The following is a 15,279-nucleotide window of genomic DNA, read 5'->3' on the forward strand; positions in this document are numbered from 1 at the left end:
AGAGAGAGAAAAAGAGAAACTTTAAAATTTCTTAAATAATTTCTAAAAGATATAACAACGTTGACAAAAAAAAATGTGTATTAGTTGATATAACGGCGTATGAGTAAGCGATAAGCCTTTTCAATCAAAATAATAGAGAAAAGGTCTGAAGTGGAGTTTCACGTTAAATTGCCTTTTCTTTTTTAAAGCGTCTAAATTCATCCCCCTTTTTTTTCCACTCACCCGCGCGCTCCTTGGATAGTGCGTAAGGTTTTTACGAAGGGGAGAGAAGCCCCAGGTCTGTAACATTAGCCTCGATATAGTTCGTTCCTACTCCCTTTTCCCTTTTTTTTTTTTTCTTCTTTCTTTTTTCCCAACGTCACTCGTTCATCCTCGAAAATAAACAGAATCGAACCCTTTTCTACAAATTCAAATAGTCATCTCTCTCTCTTTCTTTCATTTGAAATTATTTCCTAGTCAGTCGTACAACTATATTGTTCGATTTACGAAAAGATTTAGGTAGTTCCCGTTCTCTATATATTCATAGAGAAAAATATAACTCTCGCCACGGATCGGTGATCCGCTGTCAAAACAAGAAATTCGATTCCGGTGATCGAGAACCAAGCAGATTTTTCATTCAACGAATTTTCCAGGGTACTAGGCCTCTAGTCATACGATCGCGATCTATCAGAGCTTTGGGTGCATCGACCGGAATATATCCGGATTGAAGAAAAAAGAAGAAGGGTCGGTGCTACCTACTACTACTACTACCCCTTTTTTAATGTCTAATCAAAACGAATATAAGCCAATTTTGTATGATCTACTGCATTTGGGGAATATATTTTGATAAATATTCTAATTACATTTTGTATGACAAACGAGTCGTTTTCTCAAAAGAACAAACAAATAAGTGCAACAATTAAGAAAGAACATTGAAATGAATTCTTTTTCTTTTTTTTATTTTATTGAAAACGAAATAAACAAAAATAATAAGATAAAATACATCATTGGTCATCGAGAAGGAAAACCCTTTGTAATAATAATTTACTGTTCACAGAAATTTACCGAAAAGCATGACAAATTTTATTAACTCTAGAGCCCCCATCAGCGTTAATGTTTCTGATTTAACAAACCATTCCATTTTTCGCATGAAAAATTACGATACGATTTAGAATTGAATCTCTGTTTCTCTTTTGTAGAGATTTTGTATATAATCCTACGTCTCTCTCTCTCTCTCTCTTTCTTTTCTTATTCTCTATTTTCCTACACTCCTTCTCCTTCGTTTCACCTCCTCCTCTTCTACCTTTCATTTTCCTCTCGACTCGTAGGGAGCTCGTTAACGGAAATTTACGACAAACTGGCACCCACCGATCGTCCAACGTTGTCCGGGTTTCGTAGACCTTCTCTCTCTCTCTCTCTCTCACTAACGCAAATCTTTGCACGTGAGACCAAGCTAGAGAGAGTAAGAGAGAGAGAGACAAACGATCACGTCCAATACATTGCTACACGAGAACGCGTATTTCAAAGATTTACAAAGTCTTATAACGTTCAATGATTTACGAGATCGCGTATCCGATAACTTTTGAATATTCTTCGAAGGGATGGTTATACGAGTGTTAGCTTAACAAGGCAGTTAGACGAGCGCTTAACGAGCGAGAAGCATTATTATTAAGCTCTCCTACTTCTCTATTTTATAATAAACGACGATTTCCAATCATTTTTTTTTTCATTTTTACCTTTTTTTTTTTTTTATTTATTATTTACGTACAATATTCGATCGTCGTTTCGACCAATTGTGCGTTAGTTATATTCTCGGATACTGCTACTCGATTTTCTATTCACCTTTTAATATCTATGAATGTGTGATATATGTATATGTATGTAGGAATGAACATTTGGGAAATAATAATGGATATTTATGTTTCCTCGAAACCGTTTTATCTCTAATCTAACGTGTCTGCTACTCCTTTATGTTTCCCTTTTTCTCTTTTTCGGTTCTTTCTCTTACAATTAGTTCAAACTTGACAGCAAAAATAGAGAAGACTAAACGTTTTATGGAACACCGTCAACTTTACGATCTAACACGATTGACCATACTAATTACTCAAAATTATACATACGTACAAGGTGTCACAGTTTTATTTTCCCCACCCCACAAAATTTTTGTCAACATATTTTATAAATAAAAATCGAGATAAAATATATATATATGTTCCACCGGTGTGACCTCTTAAAATGTTTCGTATAAAAAGTTGGAACAAAATTACGTGACGATACCATGACAAACAGGTGTTTCGTCGAGTCGTAGGTTAATTTTGCATGAATTATTCGTATCTTCTTTACGAACAAAACTGTGAATTCCTGTATATAGTTAACACATTTAATTTACATACACACACGCCAAACCAAGAGATAGGTTTCGTACAATTAATCGAAACACACTTTTCACAATATTCATTAGAAATAATCAAAACTAAAACAATGCTCGAATAAATTTGTATACCAACTAACTGAGCTTTATTTTTTACCGATAAAAGGTGTATCATAGGTGAGTCATTCGCGTTAAATATATATATATATATATATATTATAATAGAACACAGAAGAGACGCGTAATTGTTTGTCCATTTCTATTATCGTTTTCAGATGCGAATTTCGTTTTGTCTTGTCGTAATTGCAAACGGAATTCGTCGCGTTACGTTTCCAGCAAAAAAGTGTAAGCACGAGGAACGCGTTCGCTAAGAATCTCGATCCCTACCCCCCCTCCCCCCCTGCCCCACCCCCGTTATTTCAGCTTTCAATCTCTCTCTCTCTCTCTCTCTTCCTCTTCAATTCTCTTTCTTCCCTCTCTCGGATCGTCTTCGTAGTCGTTCGATCGGCTATTTTTCAACACAGCCATTGGCAGCTTGGTCGATTTCGAAAGACCGCGGGGTCGCGAGCAACGTGCCGACACACACACACAAACACGTCGACGGCTAATTAAATTTAGAATATTTTTTAAATTTCTCCAATTCCGTTGGCATGATTTGGCATGCGACGCCATAGTTTCTCGTGAAAAACGTACCTCTCCCTTTTCTCTGACAGGAACGTATCGTTCTTTCTGTTAATCTTTCGTATCTCTCGTCTTTATTATTCCCCATTTGATAGGTCATTATTTTTTTTTTAAATAATTATTTCAAATTATTCTAAACGATATTCTACACACATATTTTCTCTAAATTATCTTACATTTGAATGAATTAATTTAAGTCAAGGATTATTTATTTAATGAAATTACAAGAATTCGTTTTACGAACGTGTGTAATCGTATTTACGTTGAAAAACTTACGCATATCATTTGCGTATATAATCAATATCAAATAATTGTACCGTATATCGTAACTCTTTTTTTTTTTAATGTCTTTTACAGATAGAACAAAATTCTAGAAGAAAATATCGTCTGTTACTAATATCGTATTTTATTTTTTTTTTTTAGGGAGAGGGGTGTATCGATGAATCGAAACCTCGCAATTGTATGTCTAGCATCGTTTATCAATCCTAATCGAAAAATAAAAACGACGTGAGATAAATATTATACATGAAAACAATTGGACATTTAATAGATCACCGATATACACGCACGGACACATACACACACACTCTTCGAAGAGAGTAGTCTTCTTAGGCACGGCCCTGACCCTCCCTCCTACTGCTATAGTCGGCCGTTTTAGTTTAGGCTAACATAAGCGCTAAAACAATCGGCGCTTCGTGGTCTTGGTCTCGGTCCTTCCCGTTGCAAGAAGTTCGGTGCAATGCTCGTTGTTGGCTTCTTCCTTTTTCTCGCTTTTCGCGAAGCGCGAAATAACGGAGGGCCGAACTCTCAGAGGGTTAAAAGTGTGCGAGTAAGAGTAAGAGTAAGAGAGAGAGAGAGGGAGAGAGGGAGAAAGAGGTAACTCGAATTACCAAAGAGCATCGTGCCGCGTGGCCAAAGAACCACCACGGGCTTTAAGCGACTTATGGCGAACGAAAACGTTGAGACGCGGGATAAAGGGAGGTAGAAAGGTCGATTTATTAACGACACGACGAAGAGGAGTGGCTCTTGCGGTTTTCTCAGTCGCTCAAGAAAATTGGACTGCCCGATGAGAGTTTAAAACGCCGCAAAAAAGGAGAGGGAAAGAAATAAAACGAGGAAGAAAGAGAATATTTATTACGCTTAGACTGACCCTTATATATATATATATGAAAAAGAAAGAAAGAAAGAAAAAGGGATAAATAATCAAAGATCTCGTTGAGATAGGAAAAATACATTTAAACGATGAAAATAATAATCGATTAATATTATTCATTTGAAAATTTACATATTTTTCCAACCGTGTTATTTTTCGTCTAACACTTTGTCTGTCGTTTTACGAAATATATATTACAATATATCTCGCAAAAATTAATATATCCTCCCTTTTATTTTTTCCGCTCTTATCTTTCTTTTCTTTTTATTTTGTATTTTCCTTTTTCTTTTCTTTCTTTTTTCTTCTCTTTTATTGCAAGTAATTTCTCACGAGATTTAACGCGCGCCGAGGTATCAATTCGATCGTATATATAATTCAAAGACAATTTCATACGTTCGTATAGTTAATTAGCACGTACGCGATTTGTCGGTCGCGTGTTCTTCGTTAGGTTCGCGTGTTTCTAACTAACAACCAAACGAAAACTGTACGGTACTCTCCCTTTCTTTCTTTCTTTCTTTCTTTCTTATTATATACTTTTTCTCCATTACAATGAGTAACTCTGTACGTAAGTCGTGGTAAAACGTATTTTCGTGGAGAATAAAGAAGAAGAAGAAGAAGAAGAAGAAGCGTCGCGAACGCGAAAACACGAAAGTTGTGGTGCAATACGGAACGAAGGAAACGTTCCCGACACTTCTTCACTCTATTTTCTTATTATACTTATTTCTCTGTTAAAGAGAGAGAAAGAGAGAGAGAGAGAGAGAGAGAGAAAAGAGAGACTGTCGGAGGTCGTTCTCTTTTTCGTTCCGCGAGACGGTCCACGCTTACTCTCTCCCGTTTTCTCCTCCCTTTCTCGTCGTTTCGTGATTATATTCTCGAAATAGTCAACCGGATGCCGTACGACCGGGTGCGGCCCGCCGCGGATATTCCGTATATTTCTGGCAGCTTTTTTAACTAACATAAGAAAAAGAAGAATACGAGGAAAGAAGGGATCTCTACGTATCCATCTACTCATACACACACACAGACACACACACACACACAAACACGTACATACAGTTCTATACGTGTGAAAGAACGTCATTTTTTTAATTCCACTCTCCCCCTCCCCCTACCAACCCCTCCTCCATTTTCCATTTTCTTTATTCTAATTAATCTTTGTTTAAATCATCTGAAACTTTTCGTTCTTTTATTCTTCCGATAATTTCGCGTTTATCTTAGAAACGAGACTCCTCCTATCGAGAGAGAGAGAGAGAGAGAGAGAGAAGTTTCGTATCTTTCCAACGTGCGTCGTCCGATCGATCGATCGATCGATCGATCGAACGATCGATCCCGAGAGACACACACACCGTGTAATTTTCTCCACTACGGAGTCCACTTTCCAACTCATTGCCGATGATTAAGAGTCATTCCTCGCTAATGTCTTTATATCCAATCGAATCGTAAATTGTCTGCCACTCGTAGCAATGATTTTATACAAGCTATTGCAAAAAGGTGAGACAAAACAAAAAACCAACGATGAAAATAAATAAGTATTATCGTAATTGTTCAACGTTAAAATCGAGACGATATTTACGAGAAATTGTATTCGAATTCTTTTTTAAATTACTATTTTATTATCCAGCGTGATTAAAAATAAACAGGTAGCTCGAGGAAGGGGCAAACTATTAACGAAATAATCTTTTGCGTTCGAATTACTTTTTTTCATTTCTATCTGTAACGATAATCGGGGGAATAATTGTTGTCTCGTGTTTTTTTTGTGCTTTTTCTATTCAGAGATTGACTATGATCCATTTTTCGTTTTACGATCTATCGAAATGCGTACGATCCCATTCGATATAGTTCGATATCATCACGAGGACGTAAGTAGTATTCTTGGCGGGCGAAAAATCGCGAAATGTCGGCCAGGAAAAAAACTAGGACGTAGAGAGCAAATGTGATTGATAGAAGAGGGAAAGAGGGGTAGAAGAGTGGGAGGGTGTCGATCGAGCAACGATGAATTCCTGAGTTTCGAGGACGGTATGCGATTGGCAATAGTTGTTTCCCGATAGAAACCAATCGGGGCCAATCGCGTAGCCAACTCGAAACTACACGGCGTTTCGCAATTCCCTTTTTCGAAGGTGCCACTTTTATTGCCAGATATTTTAACCGTTGTCATTCGTACGCTACTACATAAGTGTGTATATCTTCTTTTTCTCTTTCTCTCTCTCTCTCTCGAAATTCATCCCAAAGTATGAATGCACTCGCGTATGCGTAACGTTGTTGAAAAACACTAGCATTTAATTTTAATTTAATCCAACGAGAACAAATCAAGCCACATTCGCGAATTTCCATTTTTCATCCATCTTTGCGCTTACGATTTTTCTAATTAATTTATTCGAACCGTTTATTTTGAAAATAGTTTACGAGTCCATTTGTAGCCCGTAAATATACATTATTTCAATTAAATTCGTCTAAATCAAATTTATATTCTCAAATCACATATCGATACATTAGTTGTAACATTGCTAGATTGTAAATATCTTTATTATTTTTTTCTTCTTCTATTTTATCTGACCTCACTTGAAAAAGTTCTATATTAATAGGTTTTTATCTCATAAATAAATAAATAAATAAATAAATAAATAAAAATTTGCGAATAGATATATCCTCGCTAATGTAAGATAAAAATGATTTCATTCGCGACGAAGTATCTCTAGCTCGGTTAGAAACCGGATAAGCAAGAGTTGAAACGAACGTGATCCTTTGGCGACAAAAAAGGGCGAGAACGATCGAGATTCGAGATCTCTCTCTCTCTCTCTCTTTTTCTTTCTCTTTATCTTTGTTTCTCTTTCTCATCGTTGCTCTATTAATTAGCTCACGGGCGGCAGCTTGCTCGCTCTCCGTTAATTTAGCTGGAACGGGGCTCTGGCTCTCGGGTTTATTTTTCGTACGTCTCCCGTCGCAGACCGACGAATCTTTTCTGGATCCTCTCCTCTCGAGGATCTTGCTCTATTAATTAGCCGGGATCCTTTTTTCCCCGCGGTCTAACGTCGCGAGAGAGGATCCGTCGATGCACGATGGAAAGGACCAGACGGGAATACGATCGAAAGAAAAAGATACGCATCCTTCGGATTCCGGAATCCGGGAGTAGGTTGGATAAGGAACGACGATAAAGACGTAAAAATCCTTTTACTTCGATAAATAAATACTTTTATTCCCTTTTTTTCCTTCTTCTTCTTCGTCTTTTGCGCTGCTTTTCTTTTTTATTTCCTACTTTTTTAATTAATACTTTATCGGTTTGTTTGTCGATAAATTTCTAATATTTCTAAGAAGAAAGAAAGAATTGATTTTAAACGATAAACCAATATAATTATCAATTTAATCTCGTTAATTTAATTATTTCAATTAGAAGATATTTTTCAAACAATTATCCTATGTTCTATTTATTTTACTTCTAACTGTTATAAATGAACGATGATTCGTATATTAATTCATACGTCGACATTACAAAATTACGCAAAATAATGTTTCTTTACAATTTCTTTTTACAATTCTAATCGAGTAATGTTGAAAAGGGGAACGAAAAATTTGCTTCTTCTTTTTATCGTTGTAAATAAATACGATTGTTATCGAGGATCGATAAGAAATCTAATGTTCGATAATTCGTAAAAAGGAAAACGCGAAGCAACGTTATAGAATGAGTAAGAAATAAAGAAATAAATAAAAAGAAAGCAAGAGAGAGAGAGAGAGAGAGAATGAAACAACGCGGGCGCGTTCGAAAGAGCGATTTGTCAAACGCTTTAACAGCTGCCCTAACGCCGACAGCATTATGGCACGAGTTGCTTGTTCGTTCGTTCGTTCGTAGGTTCGTTTGTACGTTCGCTCAACTCGCTCGTATAACCGCGGAACGTATTATCGATTTTCATGAAGTAACGCGGTCCGCCATGTTTGTCCAGCCGCGTGGAAAGTGCCTAATCCGAAACCCTTCGAACACTTTTATTCGCCGTAAACTGCATAAAACGTTCAATCGATATTTAACCACGCTGCCCTTTATTCTCTGCAACGACCGAAAGAACCGAATCACCCCCATCCCGTCCCGCCCCTCCAACCCCCATCATGTCTTCCTACTTTAACTACTTTTACAGTGTACGTAGTCGAACGATGAATTATGGATTTTCTTTTTTCTACTTGTTACACTACCGACTACGATATAATATACTCTTTATTATTTTTTAAATATCCTTTAAAGGACTAGACACAAATTTCGAATCTGTAAAAATAGTAGACATACTTTTCTTCCATAACATTACATTCGATTATATTTGATCCTTCTAATCATTTTTACAATGGATTTCTGGGGAATGATTTATTGAAAATTAATCGTTCGATCATTTTTTTATTATATTATATTATATTTTTTATTGTTTTTTACAAAAAAATATGAAAATATTAACATATATATATAATATAATCTGCATTGCTTTTGATTCAGGTAAAAGAAAAATTTTGTTATCCAAGATTACAAATAATTTTTCTATATCTTATAGTATAAACGATAGGTCGGATCGAAATTTGAGACAGTCTCGAACGAAAAATGTCTCGAACGGAACGGATTCTACAAAAATCTTGTCTACTGGCACGACCACCCGTGTAATCCACGCGCAATTCTGGCCCGGAAAGAGCGGCATTTTGCGCGCGTTTCCGCTTTTTATTAAGAAGAGAAGGGCGACGGTGGTGGTGGTGGTGGTGGTGGTGGTGGTCGAAATGGTGGACTAAGGGAAGGGGGTTCGGGTGGGAGGGGGTCAACTGTTTACGGAAAAATGCCTTTCTTTTGCACGTGCGATAGCCATCGCGAACCCGCGCGTCTTTCGATGGCGAAGAAAGGTACAGGTAGAGAGAAAGAGATAAAGAAGAAAAAGGATAGACGGACACACGCGCATATATGCGTACGTGTTTGTGAAGAAAGAGAAAGAGAGAGAGAGAGTGAGAGGGGGAGGGAGAGAAACTCGAGAGGGAGAAGAGCGAAAAATTAGGGACGGCATTCCGTTTGTGTACCGATGCATTTCGACTGACTGCTGCTGCCCGTCCGCGGCCGATCCTTTTAATGCGATCGCGATTCCGCGAGCGGTAAGAAATTAATAAAAAGTCGTGGAACGATAAATTAGACCGGCGAGACGAGACGGCGCGAGAAGAGAGAGAGAGAGAGAGAAGAGAGAGAGGGGAAAGGCGGCGCCTATGCCTCTCAGCTCGGTTCAATTCAACTCGACTCAACTCAACTCAACTCAACTCAACTCAACTCAACTCGGCTTGGCATGGGTTGGCTTGGTTTGCCTTGGATTGGCTTGGCTTGGCCTGGCCTGGCTTGGCTTCGGCTTCGGCTTCGGCTTCGGCTTCGGCTCGGCTTGGCTTGGCCTGGCTTGGCTTGGTGGCTTGACTTGGCTCGACTCGGTTTGCTTCGGTTAGGTTCGGCCGCTCGGGGCGATAATAAATTTCGAATATAAATAATGAAATTTCGAATCGGTCGGCCCCCGGGCCGATCCGCGTTTTTATTACGAGGCGCGGTCTTCCAGTCCAACAACGATGGCGCCACCGAATAACTCGCAAACCTCCCCGATCGACACACATTTTCGTATTCGATTCGTTATTATTATTATTCGCGTCGTCCTTCCATTTTCGATCGTTACACCCCATTCGATATCGGGAATGTTTAACACGAATTTATCCAATTGTTATTAGATAATCGTATGATTTTTTAAATCCATTGCTAATACATCTAATATTGTTGTTTTTTTTTACAGGATAGATTCGTTCCCGACAGAAAACGTTTACAAAAATTCCTGTTAGATATATATATGTGTATTGTATTTATCGAAAAATAGAAGGATTGATTTTAGTAATAAGAAATCAGCAAAAATAATATAATGGAATCACGAGTTCTGAAAATTGTTCTCCTTAGAATTTGGATCGATCGTGTTAAATCAAAATCGTGTAAAAACAGAATACCGTCTGTATATTGTATCTTTTTTTATTAGAGTTTCTAATTATTTCTCCACGAACATTTTCTCATACCTATCCAATATTACCAAGCGTCTTTTTATCGTCTTTACGGAATCAATAAGTACACAGTTTTTCGTCTGTTACGTTTACGAACGAGTCATCCATCCATTTTACTAAACATGTCCCCCACCCCAATCGTTGTTTGACTTTAGAGATCTAAAGTCGTCGTACATTAAAAAAATGGCGAATAATTATTATGAATTTTTATTTGAAATAATTTTCTAAATTGTTATCTCATTCTCATTCTCTCGAAACTATATCTAAATGGAAGTAACAAACAAAAGCATCATAGTCCGAATTGGTCCGGCCTGATTTCTCGCGATCTTCTTTCTCTCTTCGTCTCTTTAAATTCGAATAATCGAATCCAATTTAGAAAGGTTTTTACGATAAGAGCAGAAGACGAGGAGAAGGGTCCGGGGCAAATGGTCGAATCACCGTTCTTGATTGGCACCATAGAGAAATAAAGATAGATAGGAAGAGAGAGAGAGAGAGAGAGAGAGAGAGAGAGATAAAGAAATAAAGAAAGAAAGCAAGTAAGAGAAAGAAAAATAAGAGAAGTAGAATATCAAGATAAACGAGAGATATACGCGCATACATATATCGTTTGCACGCGTGGAAAGCTTCCATCTGCTCCTTCGCAATACCGCGATATGCTTTTAATCGAAGAAACCTCCGGAGAGACCTTTATTTTCGATACTCCGATATCGATAAGACGAAGTGCCGGTGTAAGTGCAATTCGGTTGCTCGATAAATCGTGAAAGAACCTATCCAACTGTGTCTTCTTTTGGTATAAACAAAAAGTATACAACAAATAAGAAAGAAAGAGATAGAATAAGTAAGAGTAAGACGACAGTAAGAGAAATAAAGAAATAAAGAGAGAGAGAGAGAGAGAGAGATAGAGAGAGAGAGAAAGGAAAAGCATCGGTGGAGTTCGTACCCTCTGGTATTCACCGTTCTGGCATGTATATGTTCTTCGCCAATGGTAATACGACGTAGAGAGAAACGAGAGGAGAAGTAAGCTCCTTCCTTCAAGGCCCCCGAGGGGCCTTTGAGTGCCCCTCGTGCCTCCCACTATACGCTGAGAACCCGTGCACCAGTTATTTATTGTAGCTCCCGTTTATGCTTTATTTGTTATTTGCCTGCTCGGCCGCTCGCGCCCCAACGACTATGACTATAACTACGACTATACAACGACGATGATTTTACACTAACATACGTAAATATAATACATGCATAAATACATATACGTATTTCTATACACATCTTTATATATATATATATATATATATAAATATAAATATAAATATATGTAAGTACGTACCACTACCGGCTATATCCATACTAAGGGCTACTCTCTGTCTGTTTCTCTTTCAGATGCTGCGACCGATGCTTTTCTTATCTTACCTCGTACACGGAACGAGTACATCGTGAACGTGCGTACAACGTAACTCGATTCGCATAATTAAACGCATATACCGAGAAGTTAAGATATGCAGATAGACTTCTTATCTTGTTAGAAGCATGATAGGAAAAAAAAGAATAAATTCGATAAGATGTTTTTAGTTTTCTCTCTCTCTCTCTCTCTCTCTCTCTCTCTACCTACCTATCTATCTATCTCTCTCTTTTTCCCTTTCTCTTCATCGGTCCACCTTTCTCGAGAAATACGAGACAGGAAAATATATCGACCGGTATATATCAAGGAATGATCGATAATTGAGATCAGTAAGAATCCATCTTATTTCTCACAAATGTGGTCTACATTAATTCTATAACAAGACACTTTGGTGTATTAGTAAATGAAAAGAAAATCGAGGGAATCGTGCTCGTTATCGATATTTTCTTTAAGTCATATATCGGTGGTAATAAAGCGTCGTTTAATAAAAGCATTCTACGTACGATGAAATATCCGTCGCGGTTGGCTTTCGTATTAATCAAACGCCCACAGTTTATTCTCTATCTCTCTTCACCCTCTTTCTACTTCTTTCTTTTTCTTTTTCCTTGGTCATTCTATCGTTAATTAAATTGTATTTAAGTCGAATTAATGGTCGACGTTCTGTCGTTCCTCCTCTGCGATCGTCGTTCCTCTTTGGAAAACGAATGTATGACAGGTGCACGAATGTTCTCTACTTGGATACATACGCACGTGTCTGTATGTGTGTGTATGTGTGTGTATACACATTTACAAATTCGAACATACGTAAAAGATAATTGTCGTGGAGCATAAATTCACGGATCATCGGATCATTTCTTAGTTTCTCTTTCTGAAAATCAAATCTATCGAAGATGAACTATCCTCCTCGGCTGGCTGGTTGGTTGGTTGGCTGGCTGGTCGTTTGGTCGGCCGGTCAGTCAGCCGACCGAGAAGAAAGAGTTTCAGAGAGGGTAGCGAAGAGGGGGTGCCGATGAGAAGGAGGAGGACGAGGAGGATGGGGGTTGGGTGACAGGACCGAAGACACTACGAGAAAGAGAGAATAATGCGTTAAAGCAGCAACCAGCAACTACTCTAATTGGCCACTTTGTCCATTTATTCGATTTATTTAAATTATGGGACAATTGACAGTAGGCATTCTATTTTTTAAATCTCCCCGGCCAACCGGCTGATTGGGCGAGATTGGCGTGAGACACTGGCCCCACAGATTCCCCAGTTGTGGGCTTAATCAGCTTTGATTGCTGGTCTCTCTCTCTCTCTCTCTCTTTCTATCTCTATCTCTTTTGCACGCGAACGACCGACCGAACGCTCTCTCTCTCTCTTTCTTTCTCTTTCTCTCTCTCTCTCTCTCTCTCTCTTTTCTCTCCTCTTTTTCTCTTTCATAGCAGAGCGCGACGCGCAACGCACATTTTACTTTATTCCGTTTCAGCGTGTATCCCACCACGAGTTTAATATCATCCGGACGAACGTTGATTGGCCGATCCGAAATTGTGGGAATGTGTCTCTGGTAGGAGAAAGAGATCGAACGAGGCCGCCCACTACACCACTTCTTCTCTTCTTCCTCTTCTTCGTCATCTTCTTCTTCTTATTATTATTTTTCCTTGCAACTGCAACCGCTGCCGCCGCCACCGCCACCGCCACCGACACCGCCACGATCTCGATTATCATAATTTCCGTCAGCAATCCTTCATTGGCTTTCCCATTCGATGAAAAATCACTTTTCCCTCTTCCTCTCTTTTCGTAATCCGAGCGACAACGATTACGTAACCCGTGAAAGAGAGACTCGAGGAGAGACTCCTCGTTCGCCAGAAGGGTGAACGAGGGAGACGCATGATGTATAATTAATTTACATTTTGCCGAGTCATAGCATTTCTATTTTCTCGAAACGAGCCAACACGTATGTATACGGAGAGTTTCTCTTTCTCGTTGATTATTGAAAGAAGTGATTGTTTTTTTTTCCTTATTTTTTTTTCTTTTTTTTAATTTTCTATTCATTTTCACATCCTTTCTATTTCGAAACGAAAGAAGGAAAGATAGCGAAAGACAAAAAGAGATAGAGATTGATATAGACGTAAATAGTGAGTGAATGAATGAGAGAGAGAGAGAGAGAGTGAAAAGATCAAAAGAGAATATCCAACCCCCTTGAGCCCCCCCCGTGAGACCCGCCATCGTACTCATCCTATTTCCTTGATAATTCCCATAATGCTGTGGGCGGATATTCCAATAAAGGGGGAAGAGCCCTCGATCACAAAACGCTGAAAGCGCGGGACGACAACTAGAATCGGTCAGGTTGAAGGCAACCAAGATTTACGGGGTTTTTACGTACACCGGCCGAATCGCGGTGAACGCGAGATAGCTGAGCTAAGCTGAGCTAAACTAAAAGCTAAGCTAAGCTAGAAAGGTTCAAGCTCGCAAACACACAAAAAGTCTACAGACCACACGCTCTCTGTGGTCTATGATCATCGGTAATAGGACAATGATAACTAACTCTCTATAACTATATATACATGTACATACACATGCACACGCACGCAAGCGACGTGTAGTAGACGACCTCGTGGGAAAACGATAATTAGCCAAGAGAGGGAGAACGCATGCGGGATCATTGTACTCGAAGATGAAAACGATGAAAGTTCGAAAGTTCAAAGATTTCCTCCCTCCTTTTCCTTTTCTTTTTTTTTTCTTTTCTTTTTTTTTTTACTTCTTACCATTATAAATATATTTCACATATGCATTTATACATAGAATTTCATATGCTACTCGCTTGTTAGTTGCAAATTTTCTTTATATATATATGAATATACTTATTACTTATGTTTATAAATAAATATATATATATATATATATATATATATGTATATGTATATATTTATAAATAAATAAATAAGTATATCCACATGCCAACGACCTTCTGTGTCTCATCCGGTGAATTTGATTTTTGTTCTCTTTCTTTTGTTTTATTTGATACTTTTCTTTTATTATTTCATCGTTCCTCTCTCCTTTCCCCCTTTTTCATTCGTAGGGTCGCCGAACGCGCGGGGTCTCGATTTGAATCTAATTACGATCACGGTAATTCCATAAGGAGAAGGAAATAGTAACTCACCGGAAACCTTCGGGTCAGCTGTCTCCACTCCCATTGCCGCAAGTCTCGCTATTGGTGCTGGTATCTAAAAAAAAAAAAAATAAATTTATGGTATTTAATATATGTTTAATATTTGCGTATTTGTTTATGCAGATTGTGCATCGTTTAAAAATATTTACTGCATGTTTAAAAAGAAAGAAAGAAAGGAAGAAAGGGAAGGAGAAAGAGTGTAAAATGCAGCGTTCAGGGTCGCGAACGCATTGTACGTACCTTGATCGAGGTAAGGAAAGTAGTGGTGGTTGTGTTGGTGGTGGGGAAGAAGGGGGAAAGATGCAGGGAACGGCTAACCCACGAACCGCGACGAAATCGATCCTCTTTTATGGATCTTTCGATTTGCGGTCTTACATAAATCCTTTCGTAAATTAACGAACGAGACGGAGTAAGGAAAAGGCGTTTGACAGTACCGAAATGCGATACGGTGTTGTATGGGATATACCATGAGTAGTACTACCTCCGACTTCGGATCGTTTCTAGTTTCCCGACAAAAA

The 15,279-nt window shown here is 38.3% G+C and overlaps 1 protein-coding gene across 1 annotated transcript in view; it reads right to left on the reverse strand.

Moving 5' to 3' along the window:
• Positions 1-15,279, reverse strand: part of LOC122526266 — an 88,425-nt gene that overhangs the window by 13,652 nt on the left and 59,494 nt on the right. The window contains exon 6 of the mRNA XM_043649566.1: positions 14,753-14,816. Within this exon, the coding sequence (XP_043505501.1) occupies positions 14,753-14,816 (64 nt within the window). The remainder of the gene's footprint in view (positions 1-14,752; positions 14,817-15,279) is intronic.

This window comes from Polistes fuscatus, unplaced genomic scaffold (assembly GCF_010416935.1).
Source record: "Polistes fuscatus isolate 324 unplaced genomic scaffold, CU_Pfus_HIC Scaffold11, whole genome shotgun sequence".
NCBI lineage: Eukaryota > Metazoa > Arthropoda > Insecta > Hymenoptera > Vespidae > Polistes > Polistes fuscatus.